This window comes from Myotis lucifugus, unplaced genomic scaffold (genome assembly GCF_000147115.1).
Source record: "Myotis lucifugus unplaced genomic scaffold, Myoluc2.0 scaffold_253, whole genome shotgun sequence".
Lineage (NCBI taxonomy): Eukaryota > Metazoa > Chordata > Mammalia > Chiroptera > Vespertilionidae > Myotis > Myotis lucifugus.
In genome coordinates this window covers 1,455,963-1,472,244 of record NW_005871301.1, presented here as the reverse complement: position 1 = coordinate 1,472,244, position 16,282 = coordinate 1,455,963, and the positions used below count along the sequence as shown (strand labels likewise).

The 16,282-nt window shown below is 38.3% G+C and overlaps 1 protein-coding gene across 3 annotated transcripts in view; it reads right to left on the bottom strand.

The window, feature by feature from the left end:
* UBE2D1 (ubiquitin conjugating enzyme E2 D1) overlaps positions 1 to 15,742 on the bottom strand; it is a 29,908-nt gene extending 14,166 nt beyond the window's left edge. For 2 of the 3 annotated variants that reach the window (XM_006098895.2, XM_023762565.1), the window contains exon 1: positions 15,710 to 15,742. In XM_006098895.2, coding sequence (XP_006098957.1) covers positions 15,710 to 15,727 — 18 coding nt within the window. In that variant the 5' untranslated portion in view covers positions 15,728 to 15,742. Of the gene's footprint in view, positions 1 to 8,521; positions 8,594 to 15,709 lie in introns of those variants that run through there. The other variant, XM_014464455.1, reaches the window with a different exon arrangement.
* Positions 15,743 to 16,282: the final 540 nt, after the last annotated feature.

Sequence of the window (16,282 nt, the reverse complement as noted above, 5' to 3'; positions counted from 1 at the left end):
ACACACATATGTAAATAAATCATACATCATACATAAAGTACATACAAATTTATTTTGTTTACTAACAAAAAATAAAACCCAAACCATATTTTAGTCAAATCATGTTCAGATTTCAAATGTGAAACAGTTCTTGAAATCCCATTAAAATATTGCAGAAAAATACAGGTTATCTTGTATTATTTTATTTTTAATATATTTTATTGATTTTTTACAGAGAGAAAGGGACTGGGATAGAGAGTTAGAAACATCGATGAGAGAGAAACATCGATCAGCTGCCTCCTGCACACTCCCTACTGGGGATGTGCCTGCAACCAAGGTACATGCCCTTGACCGGAATTGAACCTGGGACCCTTGAGTCCGCAGGCCGACTCTCTATCCACTGAGCCAAACCGGTTAGGGCTTGTTCTTATATTTTTGTGCCCTGGTTCTACCTCCTCTGTAAAGAGAAGTTAGAGCTAAGGACCAGAGAGAAAAATCTAACAGTGGACTCCTGCAAAGGCCCGGTTCTTAAGCTCACTTATAGGAAAGAGGCAGCTGATGGTCCATCAAACATTCTTAATAGTCACACTGACCATTACTAATAATGGCACTAATGCTTTGGTGAGGAACTTACACATCCTAGACTTTTTAGGAGGGTCTCAATTTCTAATATTCTTTCCCTTTGTCAAACCATGCCTGGAAATATGCCGTTACACTGTTTGGAAATATGTAACTAAAACTACAGTGCTTAGGTACAGACAGAATGACCAAAAAAAAAAAAAAAATCAAAAGGCACAGTATATATATAATACTCACCCTTAAAAATACAGATCTTGAATTTGAAATAATAAAAATAAAGAATTCTGAGATGTGCTAGGAAGGTAAAAATATAAAACAAACAAAAACTCCAACCAAACAAAACCCCACCTTTTTGGCCCTTAGTCTGCTGAGCAGCCAGTGTATTTTTAGATAAGACTTAAGAAATCAAGGACCACACCCGGCCAGCGTGGCTCAGTGGTTGAGCGTCCACCTATGAACCAGGAGGTCACAGTTTGATTCCTGGTCAGGGCACATGCCCAGGTTGCTGGCTGGATCCCCAGTAGAGGGTGTGCAGGAGGCAGCCAATCAAAGATTCTCTCTCATCATTAATGTTTCTATCTCTCTCCCTCTCTCTCTGAAATCAATAAAAATATTTTATAGTTGAGAAAACATAAATCAGATAAAGTAGATTCTGAAAACCTGGAATAAATGTATTAAAAGGGAGAATTTAATGAGTATAAGTGGTCCTTGAAATCGAACTGTGATCTCCTGGTTCATAGGTCAATGCTGAACCACTGAGCCACACCGGCTGGGCATAACTAGCATTGTTATTTATCCAATTCTAGCATCACAGATAGAGTGTCAAAAATAATTCAGTGATTCTTATGTTATTCCAGAAGGAAATGTTAGGATAGTAGTCCCTTCCTCTGTTCCTCTCTCCACTCTCTGTAAGAAATAACCCTGAATTATACAAACTGCTCAAGTCCATAGGATCCTTTATAAGAGCCAACGATGAACTCCATTCTACTCACAGCTAATGGAAGCCCCTTCCTAAGAACAGTTCATGACACTGACACTCACTTCTCGAACACTTCTTACTATCCCACCACTACCCTGAAATCCAGGATGCACCCCATAGATAGCCTCCAATAACTGTTTTGCTAACCTCTCGGGCCTCTTGTCCAGGCCTTCATGGCCATGCTTTTATCCCATGACTGAAAGTAAAAGGTCTCAAAGACAAAATCTTTAAACTGGTTAATTTTTCATTAAGTATTGCATTAGTGTGTGTTTGCTATAAAAGCAAAACCGTGTTTTGTAGGGGGAAAAATTGGAAGAGCAATGTATAAATAGGCAAACACCCACGAGACCACTACCCAGCCAAATCATTGCCAACCTATCGGAACACTTTCATCCACAGCTCTGGTAGGAAAGAAGCATGCCATGCACTGTTGGAGGGAGTGTAAGTTGAGATACAACCTTTTGGAGGGCAGTATGGTAATAACTGTGAAAGTCTCTGTCCTGGTAATTTTACCTCTTAGTAATAATTGTCCAAATAGCCCAAGATACATACATAAGAATGTTTAGTGAGGCCAAAACCGGTTTGGCTCAGTGGATAGAGCCTGCGGACTGAAAGGTCCCAGGTTCAATTCCGGTCAAGGGCATGTACCTTGGTTGCGGGCACATTTCCAGTGGGAGATGTGTAGGAGGCAGCTGATCGATGTTTCTCTCTCATCGATGTTTCTAACTCTCTATCTCTCTCCCTTCCTCTCTGTAAAAAAATCAATAAAATATATTTAAAAAAAAAAAGAATGTTTAGTGAGGTGTTTTGTATAATTATGAAAACCTGAGAATAACCTAAAGGTCCATCAATAAGGAAAGGTTTCATGAGATAGCCATATTAGGAAACACGGTACAGTCACTGAAGAGAATGAGCAAGGTCTCTATATATTGACATTAAAGAATGTTGTGTGAGCCGAAACCGGTTTGGCTCAGTGGATAGAGCGTCGGCCTGCGGACTGAAAGGTCCCAGGTTCGATTCCGGTCAAGGGCATGTACCTGGGTTGCGGGCACATCCCCAGTAGGAGATGTGCAGGAGGCAGCTGGTCGATGTTTCTCTCTCATCGATGTTTCTAACTCTCTATCTCTCTCCCTTCCTCTCTGTAAAAAATCAATAGAATGAGCAAGGTCTCTATATATTGACATTAAAGAATGTTGTGTGAATATCATATAGTTTTTTATTGAAAAATACAAGTTGCAGTAAAGTATGCCCATTAAACTCCATAATATACAAACATATTATGAATACACAGGAAATAAATAATACACACCAAATTATTAACAGCAGTTATCTCTGGGAGTGGGTTGTCATTTTTTATTTACGTCTTCTATGTTGTTTCAGTTTTTTACAATCAATGTTTAACATTTAAAAAAATAATGATTTTATTCGGGCCCTTGTGTGTTTTAAAAGAGATGCAATGATACTGCTTTCTTTTTAAATCACATATACTATAAGCATCTTCTCTTTCATTAAAAAATTTTTATAAGGCAAGGAAAGACTAAGGAATTGTTACAGATTAGAGGATACATGTACTAAAGAGACACAACTAAATCTAACACGTGATCCCAAACTGGATTAGGGGTAGGGTAAAAAAAACTAGTGAAACCTGAAATAGGTCTATAATGTATATCATTGTACAATGTTACTTTCCTCATTTTGATAACTGTACTATGGTTATATAAGTTGCAGGATGCACCCCATATGCAAATATCAAGGGAAATTAGGTGAAAAATATATGTAAACTTTTTGTTATTTTTTCAAAACTAAAATTATTTCAAAATAAAAAAATAATATAAAGCTTTATATATGGTTTAAAACAATTCATTATTTTCTTTCCCCAACTTGCTTCTTTCCCTATATCTATTAATGAAATACTAATCTCCCAATCACCAGGCTCAAAACCTCAGGATTTTTTATTTTATTTTATTTATTGACTAGAGGCCCTGTGCATGAATTCGTGCACTGGTGAGGTCCAGCCGGCCTGCGCCGATGCGGGGGAGGGGGCTGATCGGGAGCAGGATTGGCTGACCGGCCTTGCCCCCTGGTCGAACTCCCGGTCCAGGGGACAATTTGCATATTAGGCTTTTATTATATAGGATTTTAAGGAAAGGGGAGAGGGAGAGGGAGAGAAAGAGAAACACCAATTTGTTGTTCCACTTATTTAGGCATTCACTGGTTGATTCTTGTACGTGTCCTGACTGGGGATCAAACCCCCAACATTGGCATACCAAACAACACTCCAACCAACTTAACTGCCCAGCTAGGGCAGCACTGATTTGATTCTTCTCTTTCTGACTCTTATATAGTCAGATGAAGTGTACTACAATATATTTACTTTAATATCCATTACATTGCTTACCATAGTAAATTAATTGTATTTCAACTATAACTGCTTCCCATTACTCTATGCATTACTTTCATAATAATCTTTTAAAAGCACAACTCTATTCATTTCATTATTCTACTTAGAAATTTTCAATGGCTCCTCATTGCATATTAAAGATCAAACTCAACCAACATAAGTCTTTTCATTATCTTGTCTCAACGTTACACTTTCAATTGGGTTCCCCTCACAAATGTGCCCAGTATTTTCCAAAGAACCCTCTTGGGTTTTCTAAAACACTTTTAGGAGGTCTGTGAGATCACAATTAATTTCATAATAAAACTAAGAGGTTATCTGCCTCTTTCACTCCCAATATCTCATGAGTATACAGTGGCATTTTCCAGTTTAATGACATGATATAGTAACACTGAATGTAAAAGCAGATGTCAGAATCCAACTGTCACTATAAACCTAATGATGAGATCTGAACAGGTATAAAACAATGCAACTCTACTTCTTTGTTGTTGTTTTGGAAAATATAGTTATTTTTAATAAAAATGTTATTTAGGTTAATATGTGATGGGTTTATCATTATTTCTAAATTCTAAATATATTTAAATTTGTTTTTAGTTTTCATATGGCAAACCTTAATGCTATAACCCACACAAACTCTTTGGGGCTCTCAATACTTTTAATATAAGGGGGGGTCCACAGACCAAAATGTTTGAGAACCCTTTTGTGAAGTCAATGTTTCAATCTCACATCTATGTTTTTCTCTCTCTCTAAAAATAATTTTTAAAAATCTTAAAAATAAAATACATGCTACTGCCACAACTCTTTTCAATTTACAGAATGTATGAGATTCTGTTAGAAATGTTTGTTTTGGTTTTTCCAGTTTAGAAGACCTCAAGACTCTAAATAGTCCGTCTTTATTGTTTACTTAGGATGCTGTGACCTGCTTTCAGGACACAGCTTTGGGTTGCTTTTCTTAGAGGAGTTAGGGGTTTGTGCTGAGCTGACCCAATCTCCCAACCACGGGCAATCCTTGGTGACAGAGCTGCAGTTTGTGACACAGAGGTGTTTTGTTGCTGTTGTTGTTCCATGCTCAGTGTAACCAGCTGCACGAATCATAGCAGAAGTTAATGAAGCACTTCCAGATCCTTTCTAACAGGGATCAGTATTCTGATTTATACTCTCATCTCAACTCTACACTCCCCTATATTGCAGAGGTTTAATTTAATTGTATCCGATTATGATGCTAATAAACATTCTCACAAATCACTGGTCAGGCACATTTTGTTGATGATTAAACTGGGCATGAAATTCAAGGAGAACTGATTGGGGGAGGGGGGGGACATAACTTCCTAAGATGTGATTTAAAAGGTACAGGAAAGAGGCCCTCTGGATTCTTAGAAACTTAAAAGTAATTGTATCTCCAAGAAAATACATGTAAGAGAAGCTATAAACCCTAAGGGTCATCATTTGAATGTGTTCATTACAGTTCAGATACTCTAGGGAATCCAGGAAAGAAAGCTCCCCCTAGGATAGAAATGTGATGCAGTAAAAAACTGGTATGAATACCTTCACTGACACAAACTACCTTCTAAATAAAAAATACACACAAATAAGAAACATTAAAAAGTAAAGTTATCAGATATGGTCAATTCCGAAAAGCCACACGGGATGGCTCAGAATTCATTTCCTACTCTACCCACACTACACAATATCGCCCTTAAATAAAAACAACCCGTATTTGTTAGCAGGTAGATTGCTGGAGCACAGTAAACGTTAATAATTTTTTTTTTGTATTTGCCAATTATTACAAAAGCATTCAGGGCTGCTGCATTCTGTCACACAGGATGTGTGCGCCAATTCCAAGGGGTGCCATTCAAACAAACCTCGATGTGAGTGGGGCCCTCTGGGGCTCGACAAAGCTCCATTACTGAAAACCACACGAAAAAAGAAGTAGACAACATAACCTTTAAACCCAACCTAGGATAGTATCACTGTTTTGAATGAACACATAGCACTTTTGATGTAGAAGCAAGTGACAGTGTTTGACATCTGAGTGGGGAATAAGCACTTATTTTAACTTGATTTCGTCAATGTGCTGAGAATGGAAAGAAAACAATGGCAAACGTGGAATTCAAAAATTAAAAGTGAAGACAATGACATTCTAGTGATGCAAGAAGGAACATTTTTTCAGTACATGGTGTTAGGGTGACTGGGTATCCATATGGGGGAAAAAGTGAACCTTGACCTTCCTCCCTACCTCAAATCATACAAAAAAATCAATTCTAACTAGATTGTAGGTTTAAATATAAAAGGTAAAAAAATAACGCTTTTGAAAGAAAACATAAAATATCTTCCTAACTTTTGGGAAGGCAGAGATTTCTTAAAGAGGACACAAAGTACACTAATCATGAGAGAAAAGTGGAAAATTTGGACTTGATTAAGATTCAGAACATCTGTTCATTAAAAGACACATTTAAAGTGTGAAAAGGCAAGCCAGCAAATAGGATGTATCTGACAAAAAAGAATTCCTGCAGATCAATTTTTAAAAGGCAGACTTGAATAGGCACTTTACAAAAGTGCCTATTCAAATGGCTAATACACAGGGTTTGGCCAAAGTAGGCTTACAGTTGTTAACATTGAAAATAATACAAGAATAAATTGTTTTTGCATACTCTCAACTGTAAACCTACTTTTGCCCCACCCAGTACATATCGGAAGTGGCTCAGCTTCATAAGCCATCAAGGAAATGCAAATTAAAACCAAAATGTTATGACACCACATATCCAACAGAATTGTTAAAATGAAGAAGACAGAAGATTTTTGCACAGCAAAGACCATCAACAAAATGAAAAGACAACTCACTAAATGGGAGAACATATTCAGCCAATGATACATCTGATAAGGGGTTAATATCCAAAATTTATAAAGAACTTATACAACTCAACACCAAAAAAACATCAATCCAATTAAAAAATGAGCAAAGGATCTGAATAGACACTTCTCCAAAGAGAACATACAGATGGCCAATAGACATATGAAAAGATGCTCAATGTCACTGATCGTCAGAGAAATGCAAATTAAAACCACAATATCACCTCATACCTGTCAGAATGGCTATTATGAATAAATCAAACAAGTGTTGGCGAGGGTGTGCAGAAAAGGGAACCCTTGTGCACTGTTGGTAGGAATGCAAATGGTACAGCCACTGTGGAAAACAGTATGGAGTTACCACAAAAAAAATTAAAACTAGAACTGCCTTATGACCCAGTAATTCCACCTCTGGGACTATATCTGAAGAAACACAAAACACTAATTCAAAAAAATGTATGCGCCCCTATCTTCATTGCAGCGTTATTTACAATAGCCAAGGTTTGGAAGCAGACCACGTGCCTATCAGTAGATGAGCAGATAAAAAAGCTGCAGTACATTTACAGAATGGAATACTACTCAGCCATAAAAAATAAGAAAATCTTACCATCTGTGACAGCATGGATGGACCTGGAATGTATTATGCTAAATGAAATAAGCCAGTCAGAGCAAGACAAGAACCATATGATTTCACTTATATGTGGAATCTAATGAACTAACAAACAAAATAGAACAGACTCATAGATACAGAAAACAGACTGACAGCTGTCAAAGGACGGGAGGCTGGGGGGCTGGGTGAAAAAGTTGAATGGTTTAAGAAAAAAAAAAGAAAAAAGAAAGAAAGAAAAAGAAAAAACTTATAGACACAGACTACCGTTTGGTGATTGCAAGAAGGGGGTGGGGGTAGGTAGAAGAGGGTAAAGGGGGGATAAATGGTGACTGAAGGAGACTTGACTTTGGGTGGTGAACACCATACAATATACAGATGATATATTATAGAATTGAACACCTGAAACCTATATAATTCTATTAACCAATGTCACCCCAATAAATTAAATAAAAATTAAAAGAAAAAGACAAAAGAAAGTACATTTACAGAATGGAATACTACTTGGTAAAGATGTAAAGCAACTGGAGCTCTCACATGCTGCTGGTGGAAGAGGAAAAGTTTGACCGTTAACACTAAATGTGAACATAGGGATACTCCACGACCCAGAATTCTACAGCCAGGTACATACTTAAAAGAAATATGTAGAATTCATATACTGTCAAAGATGGCTATCAAATAATGAGACTAGTTCTAAATCCATATAGGAAAAGGACTTGTTATAGTAAACACACTGTGTATATGTACATATATTGTGTGTGTATGTGTGTATCTGTTTTATTTCTAGTGACTTTTAAAATCTAAAATGGAAGGGGCTCCAGTGGCGCAATCGGTTAGCGTGCGGTACTTATAAAATCTAAAATGGAAATACATAGCTGATCCAATTTCTTCTTCTTTGAGATAAAGTAAACTTAAAATCAACCAACCTTACGCCTAAACATAGATCAATCAATAATTATTATCAAAGTGGAGAAAGTATGCCCCAGACAAAAGCAGTCTGTGTCAGTGAAGCAATTTGCTATTCTAACGTGATTAACACTCAAATAAAATAAAATAGAAAACTAATAGGGCATTTAAATTTTAAAATATATATATGATGTAGTAATTAAAAATAGATTATAAGTTATTGTCCCTGAATTAGAACCGGGACCATAAAAGCACTGTCAGTCCTCAAAAATGTGTACTTCATGGACTGTTCTAGTTCAGATTTCTATAACCAGATAAACACAAAGAAAAGTACTGAAAGGTCTGAAACTGAATTTTAAAATGGCACAGATGGCATGTTTATAACACCCCCCACAATATGCTGAGTGTTCTCCATAAAACCAACCTAGACACAGTCCCTGCCTCTGGGGACTTAAAATCTAAAAGTAGATGAGGCAGTCTAATTCAAAGAAAGTAAACAAATAAAAGGAAACAAAGAAGGGAATGTCAGAGAAGAGAGGCCTGCATTAATCTCTCAGCTCCCAGAAGGGTAACAGTCCAATCTGAACAGTGGAGAATGAAAGCTAACAGTCAGACTTCGTATGACACTATCCAGTAAATATTCTCTAAAAAACTATGCTGACCACACTGAAAATGCTTTGTTGTTCTGTAGCTTCAGCATTCAGAAGGTCTACATCTCTGCAGTAGGTAGACTATATACCCCACTGGGTGTGTGGGAAGGACGTTTAACAGCCCATGCAGAGCGAATGATTTACGGTCCATAATCTAAATTACTGAATCCAAAGGACATGAAGGCATTATTTCAAAAATCCTGGCTCAACAGGCAATTAATTAATATGACACAACCATCAAAACTCCTAAAACAAGGCAGTGATTCTTACTGGACTGCATTTTTGATGTGTCTCTAAAGGGACATATGAGCTATATTTGGTTGTCTGTAAATAAACATTTCATGGGCCTACAGCTCAGACTCTGATCTCCTTATCCAGTTGACTAGAGCTATTTAAATAGAAAGATGTTCAACAATTGCCGAACACAGACCCTCTATAAGGCCTCGAAGTAAAGAACATCTTTATTTTAAACCACGTAGATTCTTCCTGGAAGACTTCAAAATGCTGACGACATCCAATTAATTAAGTTATAGGAACCCAACTCCCTTCAACAAGCTGGTCCTGGCAGCTTCACTGCCTCTTTGGACCCAGTATTTCTGGAAAAGACTGTCTATTAAAAATAATAATAATGATGATGATGCAGCCAAATTCCACACAAAAGAAAGAAGATGGAGGAAGCAATGACGCTATTGACTTTGCACATCAAATTAGTATCTACTGAATCTGAACTATAAAGAGCACAACTTAGAACAATGGTTTGAGGTTAGGATTAGGGACATTATCTTCCCAATGCCTCAGACCTGTAGCCACTTTCCCCCTGGTGCTCTCTACGGCAGCCACAGGGACTTTTCAATTTCCCCAAATACTATCTTGCCTGTAATTTATTTATTTATTTATATATATATTTGTTATTGATTTCAGAGAGGAAGGGAGAAATAGAAACATCAATGATGGGAGGCTGCCTCCTGCACGCCCCCAAGTGGGGATAAAGCCCACAACCCGGGCATGTGTCCTTGACCAAAATTGAACCCGGGAACTTTCAGTCTGCAGCTCTGATGCTCTATCCACTGAGCCAAACCAGCTAGGGTTTGCCTGTAATTTAAAACATGGCTTCCTTTTAAAGAGAAGATTCTCAAATTACCTCTTTTTATATATAATACTAGAGACCTGGCGCACAACATTCGTGCACTGGTTGGGGGTCCCTCAGCCCATCCTGCACCCTCCTTAGCATTGCTATGGAGGTGGGAGAGGCTCCCGCCACTGCCACTGCGCTCGCCAGCTGTGAGCCCGGCTTCTGGCTGAGCAGTGCTCCCCCTGTGGGAGCGGACTGACCACCAGGGGGCAGCTCCTGTGTTGAGCGTCTGCCCCCTGGTGGTCAGTGAGTGTCATAGCGACCGGTTGTTCCACCGGTTGGTCAATTTGCATATTAGCCTTTTATTATATAGGATTTCCATCACAGAAATTACATAAAAATATACCTTACACAAATCCAGGATATTTCAATAAAAACTGTATTTGAGTCTACTTTATTAAGTATTATAGTAAAAATGCACTTGATCCAGTAACCCAAACTCTAAACCTTGGACTCACCATCTGATTCCTTCTTCCCTCCAGGTCCCACCCTGCCTTCCCTCCTCCTCACATTAATCAGTAACCAGGTGTTCAGATTCTCCTTCCATCCAGATCCCTCGCACTGAAAGGGTCTCAGGAGTAAGCCCACCACATAGAAAAATCAAGGTCCACTATGAACCTGGAGGTCACAGTTCAATTCCCGGTCAGGGCACAGGCCTGGGTTGTGGGATGGATCCCTGTGTGGGACATGCAGGAGGCAGCCAATCGGATTCTCTGTCATCATTGATGTTTCTCTCTCCCCCTCTCCCTTCCTCTCTGAAATCAGTAAAAATATATTTTTAAAAATAAGTTTAAAAAAAAATCGAGCAGCCTAAGTGCCCATCAGTAGATGAGTGGATTAAAAAACTGAGGTACATCTACATAATGGAATACTACGCTGCGGTAAAAAATAAGGAGTTCTTACCATTTGCAACAGCATGGATGGAACTGGAAAGCATTATGCTAAGTGAAGTAAGCCAGTAGAGAAAGATAAATATCACATGATCTCACCCATTTATGGAATATAATGAACAACATAAACTGATGAACAAAAACAGATCCAGAGACAGAGAAACATTGATCAGACTGTCAAACCTCAGAGGGAAGGTAGGGGAGAGTGGGGGTAAGGGGGAGAAATCAACCAAAGGACTTATATGCATGCATATAAGCATAACCAATAGACACAGACACCAGGGGGGTGAGGGCATGAGTGGAGGGGGGGGATGGGTGGGTAATGTGGGGATAAGGACACATATGTAATAACTTAATCAATAAAGAAATTTAAAAAAAAAATCGAGGTCCAAAGGGCAGAAGAGTCTGAGAAAAGCCAGGGGAAACACATTTCAGGCTAAGACAAGACAAAGGTTCAAACCAGAGAGACACTATTACAGTGTCTGGGACAGACTGGAGAAAGAGTCTGAAGAGACTGCCCAGACCACTGAGCCTGGAGACTTGACCTAAAGTCAAGGATTGGGTGGGTCAGGACAATTCAAAAAGGCTATGTGGAACAAATACACTATTATTTTTCTCACATACCCCTCTTCCCAAATATCCTCTGCCACCATCCTAGCTCACACCCTCTTTAAATCTCACTTGAACAAATACAATGACATCTTCACTGACCCTTTGTCCTCTTATATCTCTACCAACAACATACTGTGGTCAAAATCATCTTCTTAAAGTACCATGTTAAAAACTTTCAATGTTTTTCTTTAAAAATAAATACACACACACACACACACACACACAGATATCCTCCTATACAATAAAAGGCTAATATGCAAATTGTCCCCATGGGCGGGAGTCTGACCGGGAGTTAGACATGTGCTGACCACTAGGGGGCGGCGTGGAACATGGTGGGCGTCAGCTACGCAGTGTGCAGCAGTGGAGGCGTTCATGTCCCATCTTAAACATCATTTCCTTAAGTAGGTTTTCCTTGACCCTCTTCAAAGGGTCCCTGCTATATTACCAGAGTACTATGCTATACTTCCCTTTTCATGGCATTTATCAAATTTATAATCACAAATAGCAAGAATGCATACCTACACTGTGATTACGGTAAGAATGTTACTTCCTTATTCAAAAACCTTCTGCTGGCTTCCCCAAACTTCTGCATTAAGTTCACATTTCTCAGCATGGATCTTTCAAGGCCTTCCACGGTATAAACTTTTATGGTCTACTATTCCCCAAAGCAGGATTATCTGTTTCTTCCCAAATAAACCACATACTCTCTAGTGCTGTCATTTCTGTAGCTTTCTCTATGAACCTGGTTGTCCTGTCTTTAAAATTGCTACCCTTTCTTCGAAACCCAATTCCATCTTCTCCATAGAATTTTTCCTTATTTTCCCAAATAACTTTGTCTCTCCCACCTTTGACTTCCTTCCTGCTCAAATATGTTGTATTTTCCTTGTGGCACTTTCCTAAAGCTGCATAGTTGTTATGGTACCCTTCTTACCCTTGTTTTCTATTTCTTAGGTAATGCTGGTTATGTTATACCTTACTTTTCTATATATCTCATTTCATTTTGTATAGGCCTTATATACAAAAAGTGCTCCATAAATGCATTAACTTGTATGGCAGTTGTCTAAATATATGTATAAAACAATCTTTCAAGTACAAAAGACACCTGCGAAACAGATGGAAGCTAAATGGAATTAGAAAAGGATGTAACCAGTACAAAAACAGAAATATACCTTATTTGCATCACAAATCATTGCTCTTTAATCAGAGAGTAATACATCGTTACGGACTCATTAATCTTATACATTAAGACGTCAACATTTATTTCAATTCTGACATCTCAGAGTAAATAGAATTTTAACTCAAGTTTCCTACAGCAGCAGACACAATGCCACTGCTCAATGTTTATTTTGTGATCATTTTTCTGCTGTTGGCTGAACAAAAACAAATAGCAAATAACATTATCTAGGTGTGCCTAAAATTATAACCCACACGAATTATCTAGTTCATTAAATTTCTAGATCAAGAAAATAAAGACAATGAGTTTCATGACCAAGGTCACAAAGCTAAATATAGGACAAAGGCCCAGGACCATCTGACTTGCACTGCAGCACTGCTCCCACCCAAAACAATAGTCACCTGAAGGCTATAATAACTAGAGCACATTATTCTCAATCAACATGAGAGCCAACAGGGCTCCAGTACTGAATTACGGTCATTTGCACATTTCCAGCCACGCTCAAGAGAAACAAAAGTGTGATGAGTGAAGGAATGAAAAGGAATTCTTTTTATCTTTCCCAGGAGCCTTATAACCTTTTAAAGGGTTAGAAATGAACACTACTTCCTAAGTTCCTGAGGAGTGTGTTTGTGTTCAAAGACCTCTGAGAGGCAAGAAAAACATGATAGGAAATTACATAAAACTTTTCAAAATACATAATAGAATTTTGACACATAACAGAACATGCAACATACAGCGTTTTGAATGAAACATTATCAAAAGTTACTATTTACTTCATAGTAACCAAGAAAGGTGGTGCTTCGGAGAAAAAAGAGAAAAGAAAACGAAAGAAAAAAAGCTAACAGGCTATTTCTTAAAACCTACTTAAAACACAAACAAACCTGCCAATATTTAGCAAATATTTGATAGTAAGTATCACTTCTTACAGCTCTAGTCCTAATAACTGGCATATAATGGTCATTTATAAGCATAACAAATTAATTAATCTCTCTTAGTATCACCCTGTACTATTCTTGAATACTATAGTTTTATATCAGTGACTGTAAACTACTGCTACATGTAGTAGAAAGGAATTGGCATTGACAGTTTGTATCGAACAAAAATGTTCCTAAGGCTAGAACATTTTACATTAAGCGTATGTATCTATGTAAGTATATAAGTGTGTGTTTGTGTGTACAAATATGTTCATTTGTTCTCTCTATATACATATATGTATAAATATATGGAATGTGTTTTGACAATATTGATTTTAACTAAGGAACTTATATATGGAACAGTGATTTTCAAACTTTCCTTATAGCAATTCATAAATAACTAAAACAAAAGTTTCATGAGATAACACCACCCTTACTACACCCAAAGCACTACTATTTTCCATTCCATTTTTTAAAATGCTGTTTGTGATCCACTAAACTGACTTTGTCACCCTGTTCTGGAAGCTCATAAAAGTGCAAAAAAGACGCTGGGTAGGTGTAAACCTTAGTGTGGCCTTCATTCCTTAGAAATAACCTAGGCCCCATATACAACAACCAGAAACTGGCAAGATGAAGTCTAGAAATTATTTAATATTATTCATTCAAAAGCTATGTTGAGCACCTGAAGGGCACTATTATTAAGTAAAAAAAATACAGGCCATATTCTGGGCCATAAAACAAGTCTCAAACATTTAAAAGGAGTAAAATGATAACAGATCTTCTCTGATAACAGGAGAATTAAATTAGAAATCAATAACAGAAAGCTATCTGTAAAATCCCACATATCTGGAAAATAAATAATGTACTTCTAAATAACCGAAGGGCTGAACAAGAAGTCAAAAGGGAAATAGAAAGTATTTTTAACTAAATAAAAATGAAAATACAACACATATTGAGGGAAGCAACATCACAGGCAGAGTGCTACTGGTTTCGAGGAGAATGGGCCCAGCCACCAGATCTGCTTGGTTCCTTCTAGAACAATCCAAACTGTTCACATAAGGAGGGTAGCCACTTGGAGTGAAAACCATTGATTATTATTACTGAAGGTTAAGATGAAAGAACCAGCCCTAGCCGGTTTGGCTCAGTGGACAGAGCATCGGCCTGCAGACCAAAGGGTCCCAGGTTCAATTCTGGTCAAGGGCACGTACCCTGGTTGCAGGCTCCTCCCTGGCTGGGGCTCTGGTCAAGGCTCGTGCAGGAGGCAACCAGTCCATGTGTTTCTCTCACATCGATGTTTCTCACGGTCTTCCCCTCTCTCTTACACTCTCCCTAAAAATCAATGGAAAAATATCCTCGGGTGAGGACTAACCAAAAAACAAAAAAGAAAAAAGAAAAAACCAGTCCCCCCACCTCACCCCTGTTGGAAAGGGTTTCCTAAATCTGAAAGGAGACTAGGACTCTAATAAGCAACCTGGTGTCACTGAAGGAGGAGACACCCACACAAACAGGGTAATCTGACTAGAGAGCAGTGGGGGACACACCCGGAAAGAGGCAAGAACAGAAGCTACGGCACGTGGTGGTGAGCTGAAGGGCAGCATCACTCTGCAGGCTTCAGGATGGTGGCCTCCTCCCCACACTGAGGACAACTCCTGGAACACAGTGCCTCTTACTACTGTCTACTTGAAGCTTGTAATTGAAGCTTCATAGAGTCACCCAGAACCAAATTAAATGCAGGAAAACCTCAGCTTCTCAGAGGCCAGCTAGACTAAGACAGGCCAGAAAGAGAACCTCTTCTGCCCTCAGGCAGATGTTCTGAGGTGGCCGGAGGACCCCCCTCCCCAACCCCCAATCTTGCAAATCTGGGTTCTATTATATATCCTAGTACTTTTATTCCAGCATCACAGGGGTAAGAGAAAGGGCCGTATCTCAAGACCTGTTTTAATTAAATAAAATATCAGTTCATCCACTGTTTAGAAAGGGGTTGGGGGATAAGAGGGTGTAGACAACCATTAACTCAGCTTGAGGGAGAGTATTAGGCTTACCATTTTGATCAGTGGCATTCATTAAATCTGTTTTCTCTGTGTTTTTTCAGGGAACTAAAGTGAGTAAGGATGCTACTCTGCTCTTCTGAAGGCAATCCCACATCCTGCTAGGCTTGGTTTTTCTAATATGTGCTTGGCTTCCTAAAACAAGCATAAAACAACCTTATTTAGATCTATGCTATTTATTTCCACAGAGAAGGAACCTCAGAACTTCTTAACTATTAATAGGCTATCTCGTCCTTTTACACCTTTTTTATGTTAAAGAAAAACACACGGTACAGGGGAAGGGGGACAAAAGACGGAGTTTAATTGCAAAAATTTAAATGCAGAAAAAGTCACATGGTGGCTTTTTAAAAAAAGAACACTTCCTCCCCCCTCCTTTTTTTATCTACCAAGAAGCATAAATACTATGTTATTCCTTTAAAAAATATTTTTTGAAGTTATATCCTTCTTTATTGAAAGACCCTAGAGTCTTAGATTTAACCTTGTAATCTGAAAGTCTTTCTAACATACATGTGCAATCTAAACAGTTGACTACTACTCAAAGCCACCATAGGAACTAAACAGCTATAT